This window comes from Calidris pugnax, unplaced genomic scaffold (genome assembly GCF_001431845.1).
Source record: "Calidris pugnax isolate Ruff unplaced genomic scaffold, ASM143184v1 scaffold70, whole genome shotgun sequence".
Taxonomy (NCBI): Eukaryota; Metazoa; Chordata; class Aves; order Charadriiformes; family Scolopacidae; genus Calidris; species Calidris pugnax.
The window spans coordinates 5,030,212-5,051,957 of NW_015090862.1; the positions used below are offsets into that span (position 1 = coordinate 5,030,212).

Sequence of the window (21,746 nt, forward strand, 5' to 3'; positions counted from 1 at the left end):
ATTGTCATCTGTTTTCCTGGTAAGAAATCATAGCAACTGTTGTCATTATAGCTGAAAGCCAACAACATATTATATTTGACAGTTTTAATATTACTGTACAACAAGACTATAAAAATAACATGAGCTGAATGCTTCCTCCATGTCAACTTTTCTTTGTGAATAAATGGACTAGCCATGCTTTCCTTTGTAGGTCATCAAAATAGTCTTTCATTTGTTTCCTAAGGCCTACCATGTTGCAAAAAGGGTGCTCTGCAAAAAATGTTATACTAAAAGAAAGAAGAATACATTTAAACTGAATGCACTAAAGAAACTGAGAAGTGTAAAGTTCTGTGGAAGCAGCATGCTTATCTTGAATAATAAAACTCTTCTTTAAATCTTAACCCAAACAGTTCCGTTCCTGTAATGCAGAGGGGAAGTAAATTAATGGCAAATTCTCATCCTAGCTGCTATAGGATGGAGAGAGCTCCCCATGTCACCCCATCTTTGTAAAGCACAAACTTACGGTAGAAATGTTTTGTGGAAGCATTAGGTCTCCACAGTAGTCAGCACAGTAAGACGCATCTTCTTAATTCTAAATCTTAGAATTAAACTAATGCAAAAATCAGAATAAATCTGTGTAGGCTTCTTTGCTTAGGAGCAGCTCTCTTGCTAGTTAACCTTACAGAGCAAATAAATTTAAAATGGTTGCACAAAGTTCTTGAATATTCTATTTATTGAAAAGTGAATGAAACTTAATGCCTGCCAGGAGTTAATGGGGGCAAAGTTCTCTGCTGTGGTGTCTAGTGGTGGTATTGGTTATGGTAGGACAGGATGTGAAATTCCGTGACAGCTATAGTAACCAACTATTGCAACAAAAGGTAAAATAAAGCTACTGTTTGAAAAATGAACACCCTCTGTGGGCAAAACAAACTGGGAAACCAGGAAAAAGTATACTGTTCCCAGCTGAACATTAGGAAACTGCACTGATGTTCCAGTACCTTTTTTAGTCATGTAACTGAGATACAGAACTTGGAGAAGTAACATAAAAAACTTCTCATGTTCACAGTTAACTTCTGATGACAACCTATATTTAAACAACAGCGTTTTGAACAACATGAGAACAGCACAGCCATTTTAATTAAAATCCTGTTGCAGTTTCTTAAGGAGATAGGAAAGCAAGTGGGATGGCAGAGACATTCAGTTGGGACAGTGGCAGCATCTCTCAGGAGATAATGAACCTCTTTGGCACAATTTTTCCCATATATCAGAAGAGCCATCTGGCGATTTTCAGAGTGCTGATCAGAACAGCTATTACAGATGAAATGCATTTCTTGCATGTGGAGTTCTCTTTCACAGTCAAATGATTGACCACAACATAGTGGATTTGTTGAAAGGCTGATAAGGCTCTTGTCACCTACAGTGGTTCTGCCTGGGACTGAACCAAGAACAGTGAGTTAGTAATTTACTTAGATGTAGTGACACAAATTCTTAAAATTTTCAGAAATACCTAAACCAACATCAAGACCTAAATCTCAGCCTTACACTTTTCCATTCAGCTTAGCTTTGCCCACTATGCAGCAAGACATACAACAAAACCTTGAAAGTCTCCTAAAATTCAAATTCATTAAACTCAAAAAACAACAGGGCAAAAAAAAACCCATGCTTTTTTTTAAAACTCACCATTTGTAGCCAGATGTTTGTTGTTAATACTTGATTCTTTTCATCCTGAGAGGAAGGAGAAAAAAACAAATCACAGCTTAGTACTATACACTTAGAACCACACTCTTAAATACATTAGACTACTTTGAAATAGCCCTTTGTGCTTAGGTACCTTTTAAAGCAAAGGGATCATTGCCTAGAACTTAACTGCAGCAGAAGTTTTCACAGGTTTTCACTTTTTCATGTATTTCGTATTACCACAGTCAGTCAAACTGTTTCCTGAGGTATCCTTCTGCCAGACTCTTCCCTGGGGCTCCTTCTTTAATAAAGAATCTCAAAAGACAAAGCAGATTACACTAGGGCTTGCCTGTTTCACCTTCGTTAGCAGCAGACCTCTCACTAATTAACCTGACAAACCAGACATATGCAGGTAACAGAAGAAATATTGAACAAAGAAAGTGTACCTAAGCTGAGGTGATGTGTGCTGAGGCTGTGTTGAGAGGCAAGTAGCAGCGCTGATAGCAGTGGAACTGTTCAAAAAGTGATGTATCAGCTTTACCAGAAGACTGTTGTCAGGGCAGAACATTGTTACTCTGCCTGGAACAGTTCCAATTTGAAGGCCTTCCCCCTCGCCTACTTTGACTATTTGATGTAAGTTCAGGTGACACAATACGAATCTTAATACTGCAGTTAATTAAAGAGTTGAATTCTTCACTCCTCAGACACAGGAAAATGTTATTGATCTTATTTGTGTGGAGGTACTGTATCAGTATCTACCTGGGTTGTGTGAGGCTGATGGATATACTAAGCTATACAGTCAGTATTACACATTCCCCAAATGGAATGCACAATCCCTACCCCAACACTGGTCAAAGCTTCATTTATAGTCTATGGAAGCATCATAGCAAGTTTCAGTCACTCATACAGCAGCAACTGTCAGAGTTGCTTGTACGTGTAGACCTCTGAACTGAAATCTGTCACTCTTGAACTTAAATGTTGTTCTGAAAGGCAATAAGATGTCCAAACCCCTTCCCCCAATGTGTAATCACATTTCATACAAAAAAAAAATGCTATTTCATTTTTTTCTATAATGCTCTTTACTAAAAGTCAATATTCTTTATTCTTTTGCTGCTGTTCAGTGGACTTCTATACGAGCAAAAGTCCTGAGAGACTTTTCACAGAACCATGGAATTGTCAGAGTTGGAAGGGACCTTTAGAGATCATCTATAGATGATCTATAGATCTAAAGCAGGGTTGCCCAGAGCACGTCACTCAGGACTGCATCCAGGTGGGTCTTGAAAATCTCCAGAGAAGGGGACTCCACAACCTCCCTGGGCAGCCTGTTCCAGGGCTCTGCCACCTCACCCTTTAACTGAAGCCATTTTAGGGAAGCACAATAATAAAAAGTTACACAGCATGTAAAGTCAAATGCAGTGCAAGGGATAGTGGCATTTTTAAAGCAAGTGAAGCCTTTTGAGGAGGAGCATCAGTAAATGTGTGCCAGTGTTACTAGGTCATGTATAATTACAACTAAATGTACAACATACAGACAAATAAGATTTTAGGTAAAGATCAGTATTGCGCATTAATAAGGTCTGCTGTCAAATGCACGTTCCTACTTTCCTTTGAAGTGAATAGTAAAATAAAAAATACAAGGAAGCACACACCACGGCTTGTGATTCAGCACTTCTCCTCTCTATTTCCTGCTTCATCACCTCCAGGAGCCTTATTTTTTCAAAACTATCTCAAGTGAGCACCTCATTTAAATGGCATCCTGGGGAAACGGGTCTCCTTAACCCTTTGATATCAGGACTGCGTTGTTAACCTGCATTGAACTAGCATGCTGAAGGCATTGCTGAAGATGTCAGCCAGGCAAAGCAGTAATTAATTTGCAATAATAGCTGTTATTCTCTAGTCTTACAAACATTAATTTGGTGCCTCTCTCAAAAACCTGCTTATAGTGTTAGGGCACAACAAAACTAGTTTGCATGGGGTCTTTAATTCCTGAATGAGGAAACAATCCTTAAGAGTTCATTCACTGTCACCATGACCTAAACCTAAAGTCTATAGACAAGTGTTGCAAATTAAGGACACGTAAAACCTATATATGTTTCTATTCATCACAGCCATTTTTAGGTCAGATGTAAATACTACCAATGATAAATGATCTTTAAAAGTCCGATAGCATTTTCTCAAAGCTCTGTGTGCTGTCACAGATGAACACAACAAGTTCCTATAATGCACTGCCCCATCTATTGCACCTGAGCAAAGCTGAGAGCGCTGCTGCTGTGTGGTTTCTCTGCAGGGCAGACAGTAGTTGTTTTGCTTTGCACAGGCGTAACTGGCTACCCAAAAGTGCAGAGCAATTCAGAATCCATTATGTTGTGGGAAGCTTGTTTCAGGACTATTAGCTGAATGGCATGTGCTCCTGCATGGTTAAATTCTGAGTTAAACTCACATTTTATTCCCAGTGTGATCTCTTCATACACATGAACAGCCCCAGCCTTAGATTACTGATGTTTCAAAAATTCCCTTTTCTCTAGCAGGAAAAAGTTGTACTAAAGCTGGAGTGCTTAAGCTAACGATACGCCGTGGGGATTTATTTTGAAGCCCTGAGTGCACAGCGTAGTTGGATGAACTATTTTAGGAGTACCAGAAAGGAGCTGTACATATCACAGGACCAGGCTGGAGAGCCACCGCTGAGCAGCCAGACTGGCAGAGCTGAGGGGGACAGTGGGCTCTGAGCACACGGCAGAGCTGTCACGGGCTCACCTGCAGGAGACTCTGCAGATGCATTCTGAAAGCCAGGAGTTAGGCTGAAGCGTTATCTTTCATGCAAACCCAGCTCAACGAGGGTATCTTGAGAGAATTAACTCAAAAGTAACTTGTACAGTGAAGATAGGCCCAAAGTGAAGATGGACCATGCTGTTTTCCTGCTGTTTCTGTCTGTTATTTTAAGCATTTAGAGCCTGAAAGAGTATATATGAATAAAATAACTCCCGCTTGGATTACTATTTTTACGGTTCCATAAGTGTTTAAATCATATATCCCATCACTGCTCCTCAGCTATAAAAACCTTGCTGCATGCTGACACTTGGTTTATAGTGGTGGGTTTTTTATAGTGTTTGTTGGAGCAAATGGCTTCCAACATTTTAGTTGTTATTGGATTGACTCACCCATCACTAGAGGAAAGATTCTGGTTTTAGAGGGTTTGTCCTTCTCTGTGGTCCCAAGTGCAGCCAGTGAAGGGTGGGCAGGAGACATCCTGCAGGATTTCTCCTGGCTAGGGGAGTTTTTTGGACACTCTTTTAAAAGCTTTACAGCAAACTGCATTAACTCTGGTTTTCATCAGAGTTGTGCGGTACTTCTCCATGAAATGATGAGTGGGTTTGAAATGCTTTGTAGAACTTCACCAGTTTTTGTCACTTTGCAGTATTTTGTGAACACTTACAGAAAAAGCGTTGAACACAAAAGCAAGGCAGCTCCTATTACAAACTGCTTCTACTGTAAAGGAGCAAAGGAAAAGGACTTCACAACATATTCTGAGGTGCTGGGGACATTAGTCGGGGAACGAGACCAGAAACTCTGTTATGTTGTTTGGATTGGTGTGGGGTTTTTTTTCCCATACCAGAAACTTTAGGTTACTTGATGTTCAGACGGTACTGGCCAAGTAGTGTGGCTGAGGAAGAGTGAGGAACCACTCCAGTGCAGAGGGAGGTGGGTGGGAGGCTGCTTCGGTCTTCTCAACTCGTAACTGTAGTCATAATCTACCAGGGAAAACGGCAAAGTGCCACTGGACTGTTTGTTACATTCCATTATGGCAGTGTAGGCAATGAAGGGAAAGTAGCTGACATCAGGAAGACTTGAATGATCCTTCATTCATTTTTGAAAATAGAGGCAATGATTTCTGGAATTTTTTGAAGGGAGTTTCACTGTCTCTATTCTTCCGGTTTCCATCACTGGTTTTATCTGTCTTTTCAATTTATACAGTCTATCAGATGGATCACCTCTGGAAACATAGTGTTAGCTACTCACATTGTCCTTCCCTTACCCTGTGTTCAACAGAATATATAAAAGAAGAGATGAAAATTTGATGATGCTTTGTGAATGGCATTAGCCTGGACATTACAGACATTGTAAGGAACATTATATGCTGACTTTCAGCACATGACATGGACATCAGCACATCTAGTATCCATACTAGAAAATATAGGGAGCAAAAAAGCAAGGGGAAAAAGAAGTAAAATAAGCGTGCATGCCTACAGACTGGCACGTAGACAGTGATGTAGCAAGAACTTACTTTCCAGAAGACTTGCATAAAGTGGTGTCCTGACTGAAATCTATCAGCTGTAATTCTTGCATTTCTTTATTTTTACATGGTTGAGTTTCACTTAAATTATGGAAAAAGTAACTTTGAACTGGGCTTTAGTTACTATGAACCTTAATAAATGAGTTTGTAGAAACATTTTAAGACATCTCTTGTTACAGTGTTACATTTGTGATTGGTACCTCATAGCAAGACTGATGTTAATAATTGTAGTCTAAAGTTAAAAATGGGCTGCAGCCAGCAGGAAATGTGAAGGCACTTCTATATAGATTTTCACTTTTGTTTGCTTGAGTGTCATCCTACTGAACCAACAGGTTAATCAGTTCATTAGCTGTTGCCTCATTGTCTCAGCACTTGCTTATTAGACATTCTCAACATCATCTGATCCACAGCGTCAAATTGCTACCACCTAATGATGGCTTTTCCCACATGATTTTAAAACTCTGTAATGTTTAATTTTTGCTTCACACAGCTTGGGATTTTCTTCCTCTTCCTTTTAAGTGTCACGCACTGAGCTCACTAAACTGTATAAAGTGAAAGAGCCTGAATCCTTATAAGACTAGTACTGAGAGAGTGGGATGGAAGGTGAGTTAAGCGCTCATAAAGTGGTGAGTTGACAAAAGATTGATTCTGTGACCATACTTAGGGCCGCCGTAGTGGCAAGATGAATCTGAATTTCTTGAAACTTATGGAGAGCAGTGAAGGGACTAGACTTCTTCCTGCCCATCATGCTGGTGCACATCAGCACCCTGTGTGGCCAGCCTCCAGGAGAGGCCAGAGCTGATGTGGTCCAGCTTCACCCACCTGGAGCCCATCTGAAAACACCATCCTGACCTCACATTCTTTACAGCACTAAGTCAGCAGCAGGGACTGTTGCAGTTATCTTCCCCTCGTGTGCCAAGGTCAGCGCTAAACTTCTATATCAAAGGTGGCTCAAGGCTTCTTAGTGGTGCAGGCAAAATTGAATTTTGCTATCTCAGGGTTAAGGATAAGATTCAGTTACTTAAAAAAGCCAGGCTGGTGCTTCTGCAAGGACACTGAAATGAAAACTGCAGCTGCTTGCCAAGGACTACCTCTGGTCGTTTATAGGTGGGGGCTGTAGCTGCAGCAAGTCTTGATCTTGAAGAATGTAGTGGAGGGTGGAGAGTCAGGCTGCCCAGCGATGGGTGTGCGTTTATTACCCCTCAAGCCTAAGGCATCACCTACATTGCACCTGCCAAAAGGTAAGATTAATTAAAATGCAAATTTGGATGGAATTAAGGAATGTTGAAGGTGTTTTGCACAGGAATAAAAAGCTACACAGAGCATTGGCAATTTGAAACAGGTGTTTTAGGCAACATAAAGATGAAGAAAAGAGCAGTGCACAGAATTTGTGAGATGAAAGAGATATGAACTCTTAATGCCTCTTCCCCACCTGACTTCCCTTCGACCACAAAAGGAATAGGTTAGTGCTGTTACCCTTCACTTCTCCAATAGTCAGCAATATACCTTTTTATCATAGTAAAATGTTTTTGACTCAGATTACAATACGTATTTCCCACTATGCAGGAAATGCTGTATAAACAGGCATTACCAATGCATAAATAATATTAATAATATTCTGTGATCCAGCATGTAAGGCTCAACACCAGGAACAGGCCGCAGAGTCTGATTTATTGAAAATAGATGCAAAAAGTGTGAAGTGATTCAATAAAAAGTCAGAATTGGAAAATATAAATTTTAACTCTTTCACTATATTTTTCTCAAGACCATTTCAAAATTAAACACGCATTTATATTTGGTGTTCTGACTTTTGCCGTATCAGTGAGATTTTTATACAAAAACTGAGCTCTGACTTGATCTTGTAGTGGCACAGCCTACTGCTGGGAAGCAACACTCCTTCAAAATTACAGCAACTGTTGCAAACTGTTTAAGCAGAGTTTAAGATTATGTGGTTTTACTACACAGCCCAATCATCATGGTGTGCCAATTCTGCATGACTTGGCGTTGGGCTTGCGCTTGCCTTAGACCAACTCCCTTTACATCAGCTGCTAACTAGCCCTGATTCTGTTGGTGCAAAGAACCTCCTGAAAATTGGTCTTCATTATTTCATCCTCAGCTACTCCATGCTGCTAGTGACCTTAGTGAAAGCTGAAGGCATTTAGGACATCACCATTTCTTCTCTTCCACATTCCACTTCAAAGCCAAATTCAGCCCTGAGGCACCCTCTCTGCTAGGATGATATCTGGCTCTGACTTCCACACCTTCCAACTCACAATCTCTCTGGCTCTTTCAGGCCTTTAGGGATGAGGTATTGCAGCTGTGCTTGGGAATTAGCTAAATATCTCCTGAAGCATTAAGGTGAGTTTTGCAGTTAAATCTCTGAAATCCAGCCTAAAAATGTCTTCCTTACTTTGTGTGCTTCTTGATCTTTGATTTTATTTCCTCTAGCTTTTTTTAATCAAAGAATTCAAATCTTAAGGAAAGCCAAAATGTGAGTAGTTAATTAAAATGAAATTTGAAAATAAAATGTCTTATCTATTGAGCTCTTAGGTTTACTAGATTTGGGATGGATGGATGGATGGATGGATGGATGGATGGATGGATGGATGGATGGATGGATGCTGAAGGTCTTTGTGAATAGAGAACTGCCCTGGAGAATTGCTCCTGACTGGGGAGAGCAGAGTTTTGTTGCTGGAGATAACACAGACTGGCACAGATTGCTGCCATGAGCCATTTTTATATTTTAAGGAGGCTGCCTTTGGACTGTAAATTCAAAGAGGAGCACGGCAATGAATGGCTATTCTGGGAGTAAGTGAAATACTTAGAGTTATATGGGAAAGACAGAGTTTTCCTGTAGGGAGACCCACTTCTTCTGTTTGTGATACAGTGAGTAAAGTTTATTGAAGTCCCCTAAATCTCTAGCCAGGAACAATGCAGAGTAAATCTTTGGCATATTCCCATCACAACCTGCTGTCCTAAGCACCTTCTATAATCTTGAAGGACAGAGTGGCAGTAGCAGTCCCAGGTGCAGTGACAGTTCCTCTATTTCCTATTTGAATTAAAATATCAGCCTCTTCACATCATGGGGACAATGCAGCAGAACTGAACAAGAACCTACGCTAGGATGTACAGCTGGAAAGGAGAATGCAGCTGAAGAGTATTTGTGAAAGAGTTGTATCACCCGTGCAAAGTGTTCGGGCTATTGACTGTATGTACTGGCCCAATTTCATAAATCAATGTATAAATATTTGTAGGAGAGGGCCACTGTTAATCCAGTGAAGTTTCCTGCATGAGACAGGTGGGATTAAGGTCTGTTTCTGCACTCTTATGCTATTTATTCATTGCTCTTGTTTTGTTTTAGAACTGTGACCTACATTCAGTGATTCCTCTGTCTGGCCATATTTACTAGAGCTCTCTCTCTCGTACAAGTTAAGGAGTGGGTCACACTTACTAGAAACAGTGCTGGATAAACCAAACATTCCAGCTCAAACTGTATCTCTCTAGCATGTAGTCCTCTGTGACAGCCAGGACCTCATTTTACTATTACTTCAACTCTCTGCAGCTTCTCATCTTCAAAATAAGACCTATCTTCACAAATGTTTACTTAATCTGAGTGTAATGTTTAAAGATACGGAAGTTTTAATTCAAAGTAATATCTACTTATGCAATCTTCCTTTGAAATGCACACATCCAGGCTGGCCTATGTATATATGTATAATGCTATTTTCTTTGTTCGCTGGGCTGTGGAGTAACCCAGTGCCAGCAGTACCTGAAGCGAGCCAGCTGTGCTCTGCTGGGTCTAACTTTGGGCTATTACTCTTACAGCAAATGATATTTAGTATTTGTAGAGCATTTTCCTCTCTTGAGAGTTTGTAAGCATGTCCCATCAGGAGCAGGTGAAATTGTTCAGACTACTTATTTTCTTTTTGGGGTTTTTTAGTGAATTATTATAGATGAAATTAAATTAGTAGAAAATCAACAAATGCTTTTTAAAGAATGACTTTGTAAATCTTTCTTCTAACCTACAAGCACATTAATTTTCAGCAAATTAAACACAAGGAAAATGGTGCCCAGCTACAAATAACAGTATCGAATGAATACTTTGCAGTAATGCTACAAAACTATTGCATGGCATTGCAGATTTCAGCACTGCTATAAATATCCTTAACAGTACAGTCTTTGCACACAGCTACGCAGTTTAGGACTGCCACATCTGCTGACATGCGTTCCAGATGTTTGTATGAGCACTAGACCAGCTGCAGTTCTGGTCTGCCTTTGACACTTGAGCCGGTGCATATTTAATCCAAGGTTTGCTGTGAGCCTACCCACAGTTACAGCTCAGACTTAAGTGACTGTAGAGCTTGACCTATGTGTAACTCTGAAAAAAAAAATGGGTTTTTTCAGGTGTATGTTCTGCATGGGTATTGAAGCCTGGAGTTCACCTGCCCCATGCAGGTGTGTGAGTAGGAGAGAAACAAAAGAGTGAGGAAGCGAACCTGAATACAGCAGACAAGTGTGCTTCTGTGTTTATAGCTAAAGTTCCGCAAAAGCTTTAAAGTTTCTAGAGTTAAAATGCTAAAATGTTACCAGAGCATTCTGTGCTGCTGGGATAGGACTAGATGCTCATTTTTGGCCTTTTGAATATCTTAATTTTTTTTCTTTAAAATAAAAATTAGGAAATGTTATTTGAATTTTATCTGGGCTAAGATGGAGTTTGGAAAATGAGATGAGGAGTCTGATATCTTAGCTTAATTCAAGTGAAATTCTGAGGGGCAAGTTGTTTGGTTTTGTGTGTTTTGGTTTTTTTCAGTTCTGCCATGTGTGCTCTATTTTGCAAGTGTGAAAAACTCCAGTGGTTTGTTCACACCAGCTAATCTCATGTGCTTTTGCAAGAAGCATTTGCTCTCTCCCCAGCTACTTTATCTTGCTTTAAAAGAAAGGTGGAGTTTGCTCTAAACGTACTGAGGTCATCCCAGATGGATGCAAATGTTACACAGCAGAAAAGCTGCTGGAGCAAGAGCGTGGAAGTGCCATCTTAGCTCTGGGCAGAGCATCTGTGTGAGGAAGCAAAATGGGGGAGCGTTGTTTCTGTTCCATCTACACCCTGACACGGTGTGACAGTCGTGCGTGCCACGGACTGTAACAGGGCTTTGTCCTGGCACTGGGCTTGAGATGGATTTTCACTGAGTTTCACAGAAAAGAAGCAGAGGTTATAAATATGTGTAAGAGCCTCATGATGTACTATTTCTGTTACCATGGGGACATAATTGTAATAGCAGTCTTCTTTCTTTTTTTTTTTCGGTACATCATTGTTAACAAGAGATTGTATTTAGATTTGAACACATTCATCTTTGCAAAGACTAGCAGGGATCAGGCATATGAAATGAGCCAAGTACAGCAAAACTAATAACGTACTTCAGCATATTTTGTGTGTAAAAAATATTCTTTTGAAGAGCAAGAGGGGGAGGTTGCATTTTTTCAAGTTATCTTATGAATTCCCATGATTCACTGTAGGTTTCACTCAGTTCCATTATTAAATATAGTATAGAGCTTGAAGTACAGTTACATTTATTGTAAGCAGGCAAAGTAACAACTGCGTTCTGTTACTTTATTTACAAATAATCCTTGATTCCATTGTATTCCGTAGCAGACTCCTATTGAGAGGATGGAACCCTAAATTATTGTTAAATACTGGCTCTAGGTACTGCTGATCATTGTCAGTCTGACACAGATAGGCATCCCAGTTCTGCACACTTGCTGGGATCTGGGAACTACCAACCATTCTACAGGCTCAGAGGGAATAACAAAGCCCCAGTCCTTAGACAGTGTTAAGACAAGAGGGAATCAAAGCTTTTGAACTTGATTTCTTTGCCTAGGCTTTAGCTGCAAAATGTAGAAGTTGACCCCTGGATGTAATGTCAGGACAGCATTACATCAAAGGATTTGACTCTATTTTTATTCTTGCTCATCAACTTTAAGTCATATTTGACTTTCCTTTCTCCTCAAAATGTTCAAAGTCATATGGAAATGCTGTTATAGCACATATATTTAGGAAACTAAAGTGGAAGGACAGGTGCATTCCTTCAGGTAGAGAAGAGAAAGTTAGGGGAGAACAAGGAGCTGAACACGAAGGTGCCTCTTTTTCTCCCTTCGTGCGAGCAGAGCACACAACTCCAGCTCCAGCCTCCTGCTGGCGTTCCTCTGTCCTATTTTTGTGAATAACAGCAACAGGGATTTCCACACCTGACCAGAGCATGGTGTTCATGTTTTAGCATCAGTTCACAGGCTGAAACTGCAGAACCTTCAAGGAACACCAGAGGCACAGGGATGGAGACACCCGACTAGGACACAGGCATGAGGAATAGCTCTCTCCACTACAAACAGACACAGCTAAAGCTAGTTTCAGAGGGCCGGGTAGCAAAGTGCTCATCCCAGTCTCTCTAACCGTACTGTCTTACCTCCAGCTTTCCAAGTGTAGGCAAATTAAGGAAGAAGTAGCTCCAAAATTCCTGTAATATGTAACATAACCTATTGTCCTTGATGTCTTGGGGTCTCTGTTCCAGCTAGGATACAGCACAGACATCACTGTTGCAACTAAAAAATTCCCTGGAGAAGGGTAATAGTACCAAATAAATTGCTTATTCTGCTGAATGTCTCTGCGGCTGTTGACACAGAAGTATTACAAAGACACCTTAATAACTCAGGAAGAGAGAATAAATCAGCATTACAGAAATTCTAGTTATTCCTTACTCTACATCCTCTGAGGGACAGGTTTGAGAGTCCTCTTTTACAGAGTCTTCATTTTCAGTTTTCCCTAAAAATCCATATGGTCCCCACTTCTCTTTTAATGCCTGTAAAGAATCACTGACAAAGGTACTGGGGAACAGTGAGCTCGGCTGGGAGGACTACATTGATGAAAATCAACTGTGTGTCTCTCTCTTCACAAATGCAACAAGCGTCACGACTGAAATGTCAGAACACCTACGCAGTCCTTCAGGCTGCTGTTTTCTGCAACACAAAAGAGCAGACTCTCTCCTATAAAAAGAACACTTCTCTCTGGTGGGGTCAGAGATGGAGTGAACACTCCAAAATCCTTAAAAAAGCTTATTTGAATTTCCTGAGCTCTGAGTTGTTCAGTCAAACTTACCAGCGCTCCTTATTTTTTCTGTCTTCATTCTTGCATTTAGTAGCATTGGTCGTAGTTGGAAAAGGCCTGCTTCTTTCCTCTCAAATACTGAACTGACATAACCGTAGTTATTGAGAGTAATTATGGGGATGCCACCCACAGAAATATGTTAATACTCATGGTTGAACACAGAAAACAAGCCAATAAAAGTCCAAAGCAGTTGTGCTGTATAATTAAACACGTGTGTGGGTCCACCAACTCTGCACAGGGTTGTCCATCGCCTTCCCTTCAAGCTACTCCATTATGAGGATCATTTAAGCAATATGGAGATGTGACTATAGACATGCAAATAGGCTTCACATCACTCTCAGAGCATTTTGGAGATATGATATTCTTATGTTTCTGTCAATCAGCAGCAACATGGCTTCATGCTGTGGTCTGAGCACTTCCCAGTTAGCTGTTGTTAAAGCTTTTAGCAGAGTTAACAGCCTTTCCTTTTCACAAACCAAATTCTAGTTTCAGACATGAATGTACAACCGTAAGTGAAGGTCAAAGCCAAATATAAATTTACTTCAGACTTCTGTTTATTCTTGGAAAATAATTCTTCTATTTTTTAATAAATTAAAAATTTAAAATAAATTAGTTAACACATTAAAGATAAATTGTTTAAGTAATTAAAATTCTAAAGTGAATTTTAAAAGATTTCTTTTTCTATATAAGCGCTTGTACATATATGCTGCCAACCCATTGTGAGATCTTACGTTTTTTTTTTTTCCTTTTTTGTAACTCAGATATATTTAGATTGGGAACAGTTGGATTATTTAGTAGTCTATTCAGGCATGGCGAGGAGTTCAGGAGAAACTGGAGAATTCACATCTGTATCATCTAAATTTGAAGTAATTAACATTTGAATGTTTCTATGTTAATACACTGTTCATAGCTAGAGAAGCATTTGCATGCAGTCTATTGACAATACTTTGTTCAACTGCAGTCAGCACTATTATATTCGTAAATTGCTGAAAACTTTTTATAGTGTGTGCTTTTCTGAGAGAAAAGCAGGCACCACTTACTTGGTTGTTCAAGAGCCGTAGCCCATCAGGACCAGGGTTACCATTTAAAATGTTAAACCACAACTGATAACCTAACCTCGTTCCCAGGCTCCTACAGAACCCCTGGTGCTCCCTGGGGATGGTGCTGGAGGTTGGGCACGTTGCTTTAGCAGCACTGCCCGCCTTCCTGCCCCATCATCCCCCAACTGCTGCATCCCTCTCCTGCCAGCCTGGGCACCCACAGCGACCGGGGCAGGGGCCATGATGGTCAGGTGTGGGTTGCTTTTCCCCGGATAATTCATCCAGCCCACAGCACTTCCAGAAGCCTTCCCAGGAAGGAAATGGATATCAACTTGGTAGTTAAGTAGTGACATGGTGTATTGTCCACTACTTGAGTACAACAGGAATATTGTCATTTTAACTATCATTTTAACTTTAAAAAAAAAAAAGAGGAACAGTTCTGAATATTACAGGGAGTGTATTCATTTCACTCCCCAAAGTTCTGTGAATTAAAAACTTTGTATAAGAGCTAGTACTAGTTAGCCAGACCTGACTCCCAGAAATTGTGTATTGTAATTTTGTTTTATTATCTGATTACTGAGGACTAGTAATAATTACTAGATTATGTGACTTTGCAAATTCTGTTGTTCTAGTAAGAGGTCCTGTGTAAAATGTGAATGTTTTTTACAGGGACCAGAATTGTGTTCTGGTCCCTTTACTCAAGAGCAATCCATCACAACAGGATCTATTTTCTAGGACCTTGATCATACTTTTCACAGTAAGGAAGCAAAGCTTCTGTATCACAGGTAGCACACCAGTCGATGTCTACTCATATTTGAAGTTAATGAGGCACCCATTCAAATGTAGTTAGAGAACAAAGAAATGAAGTACTGAGCTTTTATGATTTGCACTGATTGTTTATGTCACAAAGGATGAGAAAAACGTTAGAGAAACTGCTTTGCTTTACTCATATTAAAAACCAAACAGAAAAATCCCAACTGATTTGTATTACAATTCCAAAGACCTCTCTGTGGAAGCAGAAAGCAGAACAGAAGTTCTGCTGTTCACATACAACGAACATCTCTAATGTCCTCCAGTTAACAATTATCAGGAGGTTTTTTATAGCCTTTAGTCAGTCCTTTTTTCCTTCCTGCATACTGCTTTAAATAAGTTTAAATTCATTGCTCCCCATTCCATCCTGCAGAATACGGACTGTGTTTAAAATATCTTTCCAGACCTAATACTGTTTGAGAAGGCTAGGTGAAAGAAAGACGCTGAAGGAAAAAATAGTCAAAAAAGCCAGAGTGTATTTAGAAGCACAGGAAAAATGGGCAAAATATCACAGAAGTAAGGTTGCAGTTTCTCTTAGTGTGTCAGTATCTCACCACAGTATGGTAGGAAGAGGTGTTGTCTGCTTGTTGAAATACATTCATGATCAGAATATTTTAGACTGTTATTTGAAAAGATCTGTTCTTCATCTTTCCTGGGGGAGCAGAGTATTCTGTTTCCTGTTATAGCCCAGTAACTTTCATAGGTATTGAACTAAGTAAAAATATCAGAATGCGTGTCCCAGCATTGCTCCAGTTTTCTAAACTCTCAGGAATAAATCACGGTAGAATGGAAATGGCTGCAAGATGAAAGTGAAAATACTTTTTCCCTTTAGCATGGAGGGAATACAGATCAAACAACAAAGTGAGAGGAAAATAAAGCTTGGAGAGACTTTTTCTAATGTACACAAAAGAATGCTAAAATTTTAAAGAATAATGCAATTTGATGAGCTTCTGCCACAACCATTATTTGCAAAGAGGCTGTTGAGGTTTGATAAACAGCTTAGGAGCTTCTCTAGCACCGTTTCTCAATGAGCTTCTTGATTTGGTGGTTTTAGTCGTCTTTCCAGATTTCAGTTTCTTTTTTCTTTTTTTCTTTTTTTTTTTTTTTTGGTGGGGGAGATGTTTGCTTTATAGTCTGTTTCTTTACAGAAGCTGTTCTGCATCTTTGAATGACAGCATAATTTTCATTTTAAAATGTCAAGCTATTTCACATGACTCTCTTGCCCGGTGGGTCCAGGGTACTTGATTGCAAATTCTGAGCTGCACAATTCTTATGTAGGAGCTCTATTCAGTACTGTATGTAAGTCATTGAAGTCAACTTACACTGTGTAAAATGAAACAAGGACAAAAGCCCTTGAATATATAAATTTAAGTCATACAAGTAACCAAGGGCAATGTAGGATGAGCAAACTTTGACTGAGTTCAGATAAACATTAAAAAGTTTGCGTGCTTTCATATTTCCTTTAGTCTGCACAAGCGAGCTGAGCAGCCTAAAGGAACAGGATTTCTCTTGAGATTCTGCTGCTGCTCACTACATACAAACAACTATTCAGCACTTTTCTTTTCCCTAACTAGAAATTAAAAAAAGAAACAGGAGAAACTGGAAAATAAGCAAAAACTGTTGAGTAGTAAATGATTTAATTAGCTAGTAAATGTCTAGAGGAACCATGAAAGAGTCCTGACTAAACAGACTTACACAACATAAGTAAGAACTTGAATATTCATGTAGATAAATAACTAAATTTGCATTTCTTAAATAAATTAGTAAATGTTGATTAATTTGCTAGTAAAAAAAATAAAATAGCTTGTGATCAGAGTTGACCAAAATGGACACATTCATACCCACCAAAATGTTTGTCACCCTAAGTCTTGCTACAGAGGTCACAAGCTTAGATAGAGAAGGAACTAGCTTGGGGGTTTGATGTATATATATGTGTGTGTGTGTATTATATGACAGATTTTAAGTGAAGAAGAACCAGGGTTAGAGGTTTGTGAGCAGCTTAAACTTAAGCTAATCTAAATCCCAACTAAGTACAGGTCAATTAGAAAAATGACTGCTCAAAAAATTGACACAACTAATTGCTCAGCCCCAGAGCACTGGTGCAAGCCAAAGGGGGAGGAGGGTAAGGCCAGAAGTCAGTGAGAACATTTCTTTCAGCAGCAGAGCTCCGAGATCAGCTTAGGACACTCACAAAGTGCTGACCCAAGTCCTGCATCGAAAATTAGTATAAATTCTAGATTCAAACCAGAAAGCCCCACAACACAGTAGTGTTTTCAACAGTTGCAGAGTAAAATTGCTGTAATTCCTCAGAAAAATCTAAGAGGACATTTTTATGAAAATTAATATCAGAAAGCCATTGTTCCCATCCCAATTCAATAATTCTTCTAGTCTTTTCGTGATAAAGTTTTTTGACGCTGTCTTGTGTGCTTCAGCAGTTATTATGATATGAACAATTCTGATGTTAAAAGGATCTAGTCTATCAAAATATAATTAGTTTGTAAATGTTTTGAAACAAAGATGATCTTTTCAGCTGTGTTTATATATCATCTAGCACAGGGAAAGTCTGGACTGTGAATATAATTATAGTTGATGGAATGATAAAAATAATACAAATAACTGTCGTCATAGAGAGGCAGTACTGACCTGTCTTTGGCTCCAGTTAAGAAAGCATTTAGGCATCAAATTTAACTGATTCAATCCAACCAAAGCCTCCAGTGGATGAATTATTTCCAGTGCATCCGAATATTTCTTAAAATACAATACCCAAAATTTTACATAATGTAGGCTTTGAAAAAACATGCATCAAATTGGGTCAAATCAATCCTTTTACTCTACTTTTACAAGATGTTACATTCTAGTTTAGCCCTCGGCATTCTCTGAGCCCTTCTCAAACTATGTCATCTGCAAATTTAATAAAAATATTACTTAGTCTGTCTTCAAGATGAAATGAATTGAAAAAAATGACTCAAGATTGGTTCCTGGGCAATCTCACAATGTAACTAAATCTCCCTATTTTGACAGTGAATAATTGACAACCACTCTAAGATTTTCTAACCAGTTCTGCCATATGGGTTTACCAAAGCCTTATTCCCTAGGTTTTTGCTAAAAATGTTATTCCAAAAGGCTTCTTTAGTAAAGTCAAAATATGTACCTGGCTGCAAACAATCAAGAAATCTGATATACTTCACTGAAAGTATCTTTATGCCATGTACGCAATTTTGATGAAGAAGGAAAGGCACCTCATTTCCTTAGAAGTGTTCTTTAATGTTGTTCCCAAGTTGGAACATGGGGAGTTCTGCTTAGATCTTAGGAAAACAAGTCTGCCATGATGGTAGTTGAGTATTGGAACAGGTTGCCCAGGGAGGTTGTGGAATCTCTCCATGGAAGCGTTCAGTACTTGTATGGACACAGTCCTGTGTAATGTGATCTATTTGGACATATTTGGAGCAGGAGGGTAGACTAGATGACCTCTGGGGGCCCCTTCCAAAATAAAGTAAGACTCTAGGATTTTTCTGTGTGTTTAGATAGCAGTAAAAATTGCGTTTGAACTATTACTGCATATCTCAGTGTATTTTCTTCATATCTGTGTCTCTAAGCAGTAATTTGCAGTGTAAATGTATGATCATTTTACATTAATTTCTAAGGTTTCATCTTCTGACTTTGGGGGATGGAATTCCCTCAGATAGATTTCTCTTAGTTGTGTTAACTTACAGTAGATACAAATGTGTCTATTGTAAAAATGTCAGGCTAGGCACAAAATTAATACCTTCATTTTTCTATGCCATTCACTATTCTGCATGAGATGTAGCAGAGTAGAAACAGCTTTGCTGCTGTGTCTGTTCCTACGGTTCCCTCTAAACCAATAGGTAGCAGCTGAATATTCTCCTCTGATGATATTATTGAGATGGATGTTACTAGAGGAAATAAGAATGTTAGAAGGTGTTTGCCAGAGGCTGAAGTGGTGGCTGTCATTTTATCCAGTGTGGAAATTATATATGTCAACGTATTTCAAGAACCTGTTTCTCAAAAATGTGTATGTTGGAAGTTATTTCTGAAGTGTAAGTTAGGTTCACGGTCCATGCCAACGCTGAAATACTAGACAGGCAGAGGCCAAAGGCTAGTTTTTTGTGCAGGTATTGGGGTTTCCATGAGGTGAGATGTGAAGAAAAAAGTAGCTTCTCTACATCATGTTCCTTATTTTTTTGGCATTGTATGAAGCTATGACCTTGACCAACCATGACCATCCATTAACCTCTCTTCCTCTCCTGCCCCTAAGGTATGCAGATACCCTTAGTATTTGTCTGTTAAGATTTTCTTTCTCTGCTTATTCTTAAATTTTGTTCAGTTTTCTTAAGTTAGGTATTTCCAAACATTTTCTGATTTAGATCCAGAGAGATGTTTATTATCAGCCTACTCCTCCAATATGTGTTTCTGTCCTGGAAGGAGTTTTGAAACAAGATTTCAGCAAATCAGAGAGGAGTAGGTTATTTTTCATGTCTTCCATCGAGTTGCTTGGCATTTCTTATTCCAAGAAAATTGAAGCAAATAATTATAAACAGCATCTTCTGATGCTGTAACAACTCAAATGTCCTTGAAAAGCACTTCTGGCCTGTTGGCTGTCTCCACTTTGTTTTCACTTCAGGATGATTTAATTGCAAGATTGTTTGCAAAGGTTTAAGAGCAGTGATTTTTCTATTAAGGAATACAGGAATAAAGTGAACTGGAAGATATCTAGATCCTCTCTCTTGAGGTCTCATTCCCTTGGCACAGAAACTATTTTTTAATTCCATGCCTTTCAAATGTCTTTCTTTCCATTTTGTCCCCCATCCTCTTCCACCTAAATTCCACCTTTCTTCCAAATACCTTTGCTGTCTCTCAGGTCTGCCATGCACTCTTACTTCTCCTCTGAGCACTCCCCAAATTTCCTAGCTCCTCTCTTCATTCATGTGTCCCCCAACGGCATTTTTCTCATGCTGCTGCTCTTTCCCCTCCCTAAGTAGCAACACTTTGTATAATTTACTATGCCAGCTTGCATTCTCATTAGACAGTTCACTAAGTCTAGTGGACTGAACTAAGTTGGGACAATCAGCACTTACAGGTCCCTCATTATGTAGTCCTGATATTAGCATGCATATTAGTATGCAATACCAATAAAAGAAAAACATATCTGCAAGCATAGGATAGAAATAATTGCTAGTTTTAGAAGGAAAGGTAAGGTAGGAAATGTAAAAGGTAAATGTAAGGTAGGAAACATCCACTGTATTTGGAAAAGGTTTCATGTACTGTCTCCCCTTTCCTATCAGCAAAGTCAGAGTGGAATGGAAGAGGCTTCAAGTCAGGAACAGCAGCAACCTGGCTCTGTCTGTTCTGGCAGGGATTTGACAGATCTGCTCTGGATAGGTCTAACGCCCCATGCAGCTTGTATCAGCTGAGAAGCCATTAAAGTGAATATATTAACTACAGGAAAGTATGATGGTGACATGTTTTGTTTCTAGCTTGTTAAACCAGTAATTGTCATTGCAAGTAGCTGTCATTCCCACTAGCGTTTGCTTCTTGTTGACAATGAAGAAAACTCATTTGTTTTATAGTGTGAAGCTTAATTTACTTCATGGTTGGTTTCTTTCTTTGCCTGTCAATCGCAGATCTCTGAGAGAGAAATGCAGTCAGTTTTATAGCAAGCAGAATGAGCTGTAACTAAACTGCCAGTACAAAACCTATGGCTTCGTACTGATTACGAAGGGATTTTTTTGAAAGGCATGCAGGATCAAAAACTCCCTTTTGAATCATACTAGCTAAGACTGTCAGTCATTGACTATACCCAGATTGGCTAATGATCTGTGGATATTTGCCCTTCAGTTTGTATGGTTTTTAATTAAACTTGACAACTCTGGAAGAACTTAACTGTGTGAAGTTGACTGCCTGCTGGCCTTTAGCCATTTGTGTCTCTGGCAGCCAACTGTTCAGTAGTCAAGGGCAGGGTTATAGCCATGCCAGGCGTGTGGGGAAGAGAGAGCCCCACTATTAACTCATAGAAATGCAAAGGAAAACTTTATAGTATAGATGCAATTTAAGTAGAAAAAAAGTCTCGTGGGCTATTCAGGAAATGTTTTTGATGATGTAAAGAAGGCATTTATAAGCTGTGCCATCACTAGGAGGGTTTGGCCGTACAACCAACCTTTCCCAGAGTGGTTAATATTTAAAAACATTAGCGTAACATATTCAGGCCAAATGAATAGACATATAGAATGACACCAGAAGTGCAATTTCTGAAAGCTGGGAGAAAAATGGATCTGTTCACAGCCCTGTTTTATTTTGGATCAAAGTGCTTTTTCAAGCTCTCCTCTTCTGAAATAAATCTGAAATGAATTGTATGTAGTGTAGTACTAATGGTAGCAAAACTAACCAAACAACAAAAACCCCACAGCATCAGGGGGTTATCAAAATAAAACAAGCAGTAGAGAAATGTTTCCTGAATGCACAGTTGTACAAAGAGTTGTGCAAAAATCCTTTGAGAGGGCACTACTGTCCTGTACTAAAGCAAAAGATCCTCCAGTAGCTGTGAGAAGGCACACATGCAGCAAGAGATCATTTCCTAAAAGGGAGATGCAGAAGAAGGTCTTGTAAACTAAGTCCATGGTTGGGAAGGGGTTTTATTGAAATCTGGTTTAAGATTCAGTTGAAGCGCTATGTACTGTGCCAAGTTCTGCAGGGATACATTAAAATGTGAAGTTTTGTTCAGGTGCTTAGTTTGAACAGGCCGTGAACAGCCTGGGTAAGCTCTCCTGACCAAATT

General features: G+C 39.3%; 1 protein-coding gene across 1 annotated transcript in view; it reads right to left on the minus strand.

Moving 5' to 3' along the window:
• Positions 1-21,746, minus strand: part of CHRFAM7A (CHRNA7 (cholinergic receptor, nicotinic, alpha 7, exons 5-10) and FAM7A (family with sequence similarity 7A, exons A-E) fusion) — a 44,581-nt gene that overhangs the window by 19,207 nt on the left and 3,628 nt on the right. The window contains exon 3 of the mRNA XM_014944766.1: positions 1,660-1,704. Within this exon, the coding sequence (XP_014800252.1) occupies positions 1,660-1,704 (45 nt within the window). The remainder of the gene's footprint in view (positions 1-1,659; positions 1,705-21,746) is intronic.